This window comes from Procambarus clarkii, chromosome 31 (genome assembly GCF_040958095.1).
Source record: "Procambarus clarkii isolate CNS0578487 chromosome 31, FALCON_Pclarkii_2.0, whole genome shotgun sequence".
Classification (NCBI taxonomy): Eukaryota; Metazoa; Arthropoda; class Malacostraca; order Decapoda; family Cambaridae; genus Procambarus; species Procambarus clarkii.
This window is the reverse complement of record NC_091180.1, coordinates 36,849,728-36,858,736: the sequence shown is the minus strand read 5'-3', so window position 1 is coordinate 36,858,736 and position 9,009 is coordinate 36,849,728. Positions and strand designations below refer to the sequence as shown.

The following is a 9,009-nucleotide window of genomic DNA, read 5'->3' as shown; positions in this document are numbered from 1 at the left end:
AGAATTGGGCCATCATGATCCAGTCCGTCCTGACAGGGAAGGCCCAAATTGCATACTCCACATCGTCGGTGGATGACTCCAGTGATTATGATGCTGTGAAGAAGGTGGTGCTGATGGCCTACCAGTTGGTACCAGAAGCTTACAGGCAGAAGTTCAGGAACCTGAAGAAGACCTCAGAGCACACCTTCACGGAGTTTGCATGTATCAAGGAATGGCGTTTTCAGGAATGGTGCGCGTCTCGTAAGGTGAAGACGAAGGAGCAACTGGAGCAACTTATATTGTTGGAGGACTTCAAGGAATGTCTGTCTGGAGATCGCAAGACATACCTAGAAGAACAGCAGGTAGAAACCTTGAGTGCGGCAGCCATCATGGCTGAGGAGTACATCCTAACTCATCGGCCCTCTACCAAGTATGTCCCGAAGAGTTACCCACGTCTGTTTGTCAAATCTCGTCCAGAAGAAGTAAGACCCGTTCCACAAAGTTCTTTGAAGACCCCCCAGGTAGTCCCCGAAGGACTAGTCCTAACAGATCAACACACCATAGTCCAAGGAGGAACGTAGTGTGTTGGACTTGCGGGCAGAGAGGCACGTTGCTGCCAGGTGCCGAGGAAGAACAGGTAACGACCCGCACAGAGAAGTAATGCTGATGGGTTGTAGGACACTACCAGTGGGAACCCAGTCTCTAATGACGAGTAGAGACGGGCCAGGATTCTTTGCCCCTCACACTTCAGGTGGGTATGTAGCGAGTGATCATACTGGTAGATCGGTTGTAGTGCTCAGAGATAGTGGAGCAGCCCAGTCCCTGATCATGAGAGACTCGTTACCTGAGGGAGTGAGTGTTGACGGGATACAAAGGGTTGTTCTAGTTGGGTTTCCTTCGACACGGATCGTTGCCCCCTTAGTGCAAGTACACCTAGACTCGCCCTACTTCAGTGGCACATGTGCGCTGGCAGTAGTTGATACCCTCCTTATATCTGGGATAGACGTAGTACTAGCCAACCCCAAAGAATGAGGTGATTTGATAAAATGCTATGCCCAAGATTATCATCCGAGTGCCGGCGGGGAAGTGGCTCAAATAGCTTCGGCTATCACTTCCTTATGTCCGGTCGTGATGGTCAAGCGGATTAAGGCGTCCTGTAGTTACCAGTTGCGTTGCTCCTGGGAGTATGGGTTCGAGTCACTTCTGGGGTGTGAGTTTTCAGTCGCATATAGTCCTGGGGACCATTCAGGCTTGTTCGCATTTGTGTTCCTCACGTGTGCCCCAAAGAATGAGGTGATTTGATAAAATGCTATGCCCAAGATTACCATCCGAGTGCCGGCGGGGAAGTGGCTCAAATAGCTTCGGCTATCACTTCCTTATGTCCGGTCGTGATGGTCAAGCGGATTAAGGCGTCCTGTAGTTACCAGTTGCGTTGCTCCTGTGAGTATGGGTTCGAGTCACTTCTGGGGTGTGAGTTTTCAGTTGCATATAGTCCTGGGGACCATTCAGGCTTGTTCGCATTTGTATTCCTCACGTGTGCCCCAAAGAATGAGGTGATTTGATAAAATGCTATGCCCAAGATTACCATCCGAGTGCCGGCGGGGAAGTGGCTCAAATAGCTTCGGCTATCACTTCCTTATGTCCGGTCGTGATGGTCAAGCGGATTAAGGCGTCCTGTAGTTACCAGTTGCGTTGCTCCTGGGAGTATGGGTTCGAGTCAATTCTGGGGTGTGAGTTTTCAGTCGCATATAGTCCTGGGGACCATTCAGGCTTGTTCGCATTTGTATTCCTCACGTGTGCCCCAAAGAATGAGGTGATTTGATAAAATGCTATGCCCAAGATTTCCATCCGAGTGCTGGCGGGGAAGTGGCTCAAATAGCCTTGGCTATCACTTCCTTATGTCCGGTCGTGATGGTCAAGTGGATTAAGGCGTCCTGTAGTTACCAGTTGCGTTGCTCCTGGGAGTATGGGTTCGAGTCACTTCTGGGGTGTGAGTTTTCAGTCGCATATAGTCCTGGGGACCATTCAGGCTTGTTCGCATTTGTATTCCTCACGTGTGCCCCAAAGAATGAGGTGATTTGATAAAATGCTATGCCCAAGATTACCATCCGAGTGCTGGCGAGGAAGTGGCTCAAATAGCTTCGGCTATCACTTCCTTATGTCCGGTCGTGATGGTGAAGCAGATTAAGGCGTCCTGTAGTTACCAGTTGCGTTGCTCCTGGGAGTATGGGTTCGTCAATTACTCCGGGTGCCTGCACACACCAATAATAATCATAAATACCATGAGGACTCTATGTAGCCCCACTCTGCACCTTGTGCCTTACTGTGATATAGGTGAGCCTTGCTCACGACATACAAAATACTCTGGCTAAATAATATAGCTGACTAAAGGGGAATTGGGAGGGAAACTAGAATCACCTACTTCCACCTATCCTCCGGTGAGAGTTGAGTTGCAGCTCCTGGTCCAGGCTCCTGCCTCGTGTAGGGAACGCCCCCACACACACCCTGTCGTGTTCTCCAGGAACTCAATCAACGTCCCACTATAAACGTGTCGTCTCCGTGTTCTGTCCTCCGCGGGTCCGTGCCTCTCCTCCACGTCTTGTAGGGTTGGAGTCGGTCTCCCAGCCGTCAACTTCTCCTCCCAACTACGGCTGCCTGCCTACGTCTCGGCTGCAGTCATTCGGATTCCCAATTAGTGTCATCTTTCCCTGCTTCCCAGTGGATTGGCCCAGCCGCTACGTCGTCACTGTGAAGCTATCAGATGTCCCAGACGATACTGCCTAGACTTCACCTGCACAGCACCCGACCCTGGAGCACTTGATGCTCAATATTCCGTCAATTCCCTCTTCGGTCCACACATGGAATGAAGGAAGACCTCCCGGCGTACTGGCAGACTACGGGTGACGCGTAAGACCCACGGGAGTGGCGTATTACTGTCAGATTGACAGGATCAACCAAGACAACATCCGTTCACCTTGACGTGTCGTGTCAGACTGATTCTCTCACGGAGGATTGGCCCAGCCACTATGTCATCACTGTGAAGCTATCAGCCGTCGCATACGTCGCTGCCTAGACTCCACTCTTGCACAACACCTGTCCATGGAGCACTTGTTGCTCAATATTCTGTCAATTCCTTCTCTGGTCCAACACATGAACGAAGGAAGACCCCACAGGCGATGGCAGACCACGGGTGATGCGTAAGTCCTCCGGAGACGGGGTAAACTGTCCAACTGACAGGACCCCCCAGCACACGTCCGACCTCCTTGACGTGCTGTCTTAGACTGATGGCGCCAGAGTCGCACACTGACCGGACCCCCCTTCCTTCGTGACGTCATTTTCGCCATGGGAGGTTTTCATTGGCTCCCTGTGCCACGTCGCTGTCGGTGACCAATGGGCCTATACCACAGGCCAAAATACTCTTCTTTTACAAATTTCTCGCCTCTTCGAGAACACTACATTCTCCCACATATATCAAACTGATGCCTGCGATGTAGAGAATGCTCGGGTAAAATGGACATGACCCTTACTGCAGGCGTGGGAGAAATATAAGGGGGGGAACACCGTCACATACCCCTCCCCTTAAAATAAGAGTCATGTCTGGTTAGTGTATACAGGACAGGGCATTTGCTACTACGTTGTCTTCCCCTCGGATGAGTTTGATTTCCAACCAGTATTCCCGCCGCCAATGCGAAACTCTCCTGGCGTATCCGTCGACCGTTCCCACGGTCACTCATGATGTCCATTGTTCCTTCAGCATGGACAGAGGACTTCGCACCTCTTGTCCATACACCAGCTGGAAAGGTGAGAAACCTAACGATCCTACCACTGCGTTACGCATGGCAAACAACGCAGGGCATACTGCTTCATCACACTCAGTTCCCTGCTCTGTGCAGAACACTCTCATCAGCATGCCGTCCTGTATGTAACAATGAGTGGCCCTCTCAGGACCAACACGTCCTCCATTGGCCTCATGACTCAATTCGGGGAACTCTATCTGCTGCAACTCTCCAAGACGAGTGCGGTCCACCCCTAAAGAACTGGTGAGGGTCACCTGTAACTCACCATCCGGGCTGCCTTCGCCCTCCACTCGTTCTCCGGGTTCCATGAAGAGGTGATCGATTCCCAGGCTGTCGGACGTCTCCTCAGCCCCATCAGATCCGCACCCTCCGTGTCCTTCGCACTGCCTCGGCATCACAGCACAAACCGGGAACGCCACCGTGGCGATTCCTTTCTCGTCCCCACAGGCGTCTAATACTCCGCCTGACTCCTTATAGTGCTCTATGCACTCCTCGCCCCTCGCGAGATTCGGGAGGACATATTCTCCACATGCGTCATTTCCCAAGATGACTTGTGCCTCCATCTTGGGCATTGATGCACAGACCCACACCACTAGGGTCTGGCAGCCATAATCAGAATTCAGAGTCACCTGGTGTAGGGGCATCCTCACTGGGCCTCCCACAGTGGTCACACTTGCCACCCCCACACTGGTACTCTCGTAACCCTCGGGGAACAGGGTTTCACTCACCAGGGTAAAATCGGTCCCCAGTGTCTCTCAATATCTTCACCGGGATGGGGTCTGCGTCCCCCATCCTTACAGTTCCCTCACTCACGAATGGGTGAACTCTTTTCTCCCCACTCAGTACGGGTTCATCCCGCACCCTCTCGGCGATCTGGTCCTCGATCCTCACGAAAGCAACGTTCCCCCGCTGCTCAGGGCGTCTGCATTCCCGCGCGACGTGTCCGAATATTCCGCAGTTGTAGCAGCGGATCCTTCTTCTTCTGTGGATCTTCCTCGCGCCATTCATCGACTCCTCCGTTTCGGCAACAACTCTTGAGCTCTCAGCTTGGGACTTCTTTACCGGCTCCACAGCACTCTTTGAGCCTCTCCTGTCTCCACTCGAGAGGTGGGACTCGGGAGAACTCGCTCCCGTCCTCCATTCGTCCGTCCTTCTATATCTTCCACCACATCCGGAGTGTACGGTCGGTCGGTGCCGTCCCTCTCGGTGTGGTCGCAGAGCTTCTTCCAGCATGTCAGCTCTGTCGGCCGCGGCTCTCAGGTCCTTAATGTCCGCCTCCCTTACTCTAACCCTGATCTCAGGAGAGAGCACGGACATAAACTTCTCCATGACCATAAGCCTCTTGACCTCTTCAGCCGACTTCGCTCCTTCAGACTCCTGCCACTTCAGGAACTTTCTCTCCATGTTCCTCGTCGTCTCCGCATAAGATTTTCCTGGCGAACGGGTACATTCCCTGAATCTCTTCCTGTAACATTCCGGCGTGAGCTTGAAAGAATGGAGCACAGCTCTCTTTACAGCATAGTAGTTGGTACACTCTTGGAGGTCGAGCATATTGTAAGCTTCACGAGCTTCACCGGTGAGCCTACTCTGAACCAGCTCCGCCCATTCCGCCCTCGGCCACTTCTTCAAGGTAGCGACCTTCTCGAAGTGGTCGAAGAAACCTTCAGCTTCATTTGGTACAAAGATCGGCAGATCTCGCTCCCTCACTCGGCGGTCTTCCTGCTGTGGCGGAACAGGTGGAGCTAGCCCTAGATCAGCTCGCTTCAGCTCCACATCCTTGTTAGCTTCTATCTCCTGCTGTTTCAGCCTAGCTTCTAACTCGCGCTCCTCTCGGCGCAGCTGTGCCTCTCGCTCCTCACGCATCAGTTGCGCTTCTCGCTCTTGTTCCTCACGCTTCAGTTGTGCTTCCCGCTCTTGTTCCTCACGCTTCAGTTGCGCTTCCCGCTCTTGTTCCTCACGCTTCAGTTGTGCTTCCCGCTCTTCCTGCTTCAGCTGTGCTTCTCGCTCTTGTTCCTCACGCTTCAGTTGTGCTTCTTCTCTCCTCAGCTGTGCTTCTCGCTCTTCTTTGCGCTGCTGTGCCTCTCGCTCTTCCCGCTTCAACTGCGCTGCTTGCTCACGCTCCTCCTTGCGCAGCTGTGCCTCTCGCTCTTCTCTGCGCAGCTGTGCCTCTGCTTCTCGCTCTTCCCTCTTCAGCTGTGCCTCCAGCTGCAGCTTCATTATCTCCAGCTTAACGCTGCGCCTGCTGCCGCTAGATCCTCTGCTGCTCCCACCAATGCTCAGATGTTCTCCCATACTGGCAGGTGTTTGTGGCCGTTCCTCCCCCAAAGCTTCGTCTTGTGCCCTGAGCTGTGCCATGATCTCCAGTCTTCTCTCTCCCACTTTGGAAGATCTCAGCTTTATCCCAAAATGGTCTGCTATTGACTGTAACTGTGCCTTGGTGCACTCCTCCAGCACCTGCTCATCTCTAGTGTTCATGAACCTTGTTACTTTATCATCCTCCATCTTGTGCTATGAGTGATAACCTGTACCTGATACCTAATACCACTGCAAAGTACCACAGCTGCAACCTTTATCTTGATCGTTATCCTGGCGAGGTCGCCAATGTCGAGGTTCACCTCATTAGAGGGGACGAGTAACAGTATACCCAAGGTCACTCACCGTAGCCCTGCGGGTCTTCACTCTATTCTCACGGCGCCACTGTATGCCAGGAGAGCATCCCAGTCAATCCCAACCGGCCTCTGATCGAGAATGAGTGAGAACACAGCTTGTTCTCTTTACAGCATGTGTGCCCGCCCCGACACTAGGCTCTACTACTAACCACAAGGTCGCCAACTGGTGTTTCCCATGTCCAGTAACACGTCAGTGGTTTTGTTGAATTGTGGTAGCAGTGGCAAGAACACACACAATAGACCTGATATCAGGCAGGTATTTATTTCTATCACTCTATTTCCTTTCATGTATTATATAGCCACAAGAAATATGGAGGGGATGATATAAACACCAATGTACCTTATATTTTACTTAAAACTCAAGACATCACAAGATTATATCAATAAGCAAACAGCCATTTCACGCGGAAAAGTCGCTCGTTCTCACAAATAATCACAATACTCGCCAAGCCGGCAATGCTCCCCCTCACGTCAATGTCAAAATCAGCTGGGCGACTCCCACCGCGCGAATGTTCGTTTATTTGTCTGCTTGGCGTGAGGCGCCTGTTTCTTTAAATTCTCAAGGATCACTAAATGTTCAAACACACAAGATTTGCGACAATAACACGTAAATACTTCGCTGCACTGATCTTGAGCTCAATCAAACATTTCTATATTAATGGACACAATAATTCACTATCATGGTATAACACACTGCCCTTCATTTAATGATAACGTATGCCAGTATATATCACTGGAGTTCTCAGTAATTACTTTCGTGGGCGAATATTCAATTGATCACTGCACATATGAATGGTTATTCAATACACAAGCATCGACATATATATATATATATATATATAATATAGATAAATCATTGATATCAATAATGGTAATAATATAGTTACTGGGCACTTAGCCTAACACCAAATACTGGCACATTTATATATATATTCTCTCACTAAATGATCATATTAAAGTCTCATGAAAGACATTATCAACACAGTAAATTCATCAATTACTCCGGGTGCCTGCACACACCAATAATAATCATAAATACTGTGAGGACTCTATGTAGCCCCACTCTGCACCTTGTGCCTTACTGTGACATAGGTGAGCCTTGCTCACGACATACAAAATACTCTGGCTAAATAATATAGCTGACTAAAGGGGAATTGGGAGGGAAACTAGAATCACCTACTTCCACCTATCCTCCAGTGAGAGTTGAGTTGCAGCTCCTGGTCCAGGCTCCTGCCTCGTGTAGGGAACGCCCCCACACACACCCTGTCGTGTTCTCCAGGAACTCAATCAACGTCCCACCATAAACGCGTCGTCTCCATGTTATGTCCTCCGCGGGTCCGTGCCCCTCCTCCACGTCTTGTAGGGTTGGAGTCGGTCTCCCAGCCATCAACTTCTCCTCCCAACTACGGCTGCCTGCCTACGTCTCGGCTGCAGTCGTTCAGATTCCCAATTAGTGTCTTCTTTCCCTGCTTCCCAGTGGATTGGCCCAGCCGCTACGTCGTCACTGTGAAGCTATCAGACGTCTCAGACGATACTGTCTAGACTTCACCTGCACAGCACCCGACCCTGGAGCACTTGATGCTCAATATTCCATCAATTCCCTCTTCGGTCCACACATGGAATGAAGGAAGACCTCCCGGCGTACTGGCAGACTACGGGTGACGCGTAAGATCCACGGGAGTGGCGTATTACTATCAGATTGACAGGATCAAAATTCACACATCCGTTCACCTTGACGTGTCGTGTCAGACTGATTCTCTCACGGAGGATTGGCCCAGCCACTACGTCATCACTGTGAAGCTATCAGCCGTCGCATACGTCGCTGCCTAGACTCCACTCTTGCACAACACCTGTCCATGGAGCACTTGTTGCTCAATATTCTGTCAATTCCTTCTCTGGTCCAACACATGAACGAAGGAAGACCCCACAGGCGATGGCAGACCACGGGTGATGCGTAAGTCCTCCGGAGACGGGGTAAACTGTCCAACTGACAGGACCTCCCAGCGCATGTCCGACCTCCTTGACGTGCTGTCTTAGACTGATGGCGCCAGAGTCGCGCACTGACCGGACCCCCCTTCCTTTGTGACGTCATTTTCGCCATGGGAGGTTTTCATTGGCTCCCTGTGCCACGTCGCTGTCGGTGACCAATCTGGTGTCACTGACGTCACAGAGTTTTGGCGGCAAAACAGAAGAGCCAGCGCCATATTGGCTTCCTAAAGGGCCTATACCACAGGCCAAAATACTCTTCTTTTACAAATTTCTCGCCACTTCGAGAACACTACATTCTCCCACATATATCAAACTGATGCCTGCGACGTAGAGAACGCTCGGGTAAAGTGGACATAACTCTTACTGCAGGCTTGGGAGAAATATGAGGGGGGGGGGGGGGCGAACACCGTCACAATACATATATATATATATATATATATATATATATATATATATATATATATATATATATATATATATATATATATATATATATATATGCATATATATATATATATATATATATATATATATATATATATATATATGCATATATATATATATATATATATATA

General features: G+C 50.4%; 1 protein-coding gene across 1 annotated transcript; it reads right to left on the bottom strand.

Moving 5' to 3' along the window:
• Positions 1-2,218: 2,218 nt before the first annotated feature.
• LOC138370284 (uncharacterized) lies at positions 2,219-8,454 on the bottom strand. Its single transcript, XM_069334300.1, has 3 exons — positions 8,374-8,454; positions 5,524-5,969; positions 2,219-2,231 (listed from the first exon to the last, which is right to left on the bottom strand). Exons 1-3 carry the CDS (start codon positions 8,452-8,454, stop codon positions 2,219-2,221), a joined length of 540 nt encoding a protein of 179 aa, XP_069190401.1.
• Between the last annotated feature and the right edge of the window lie 555 nt (positions 8,455-9,009).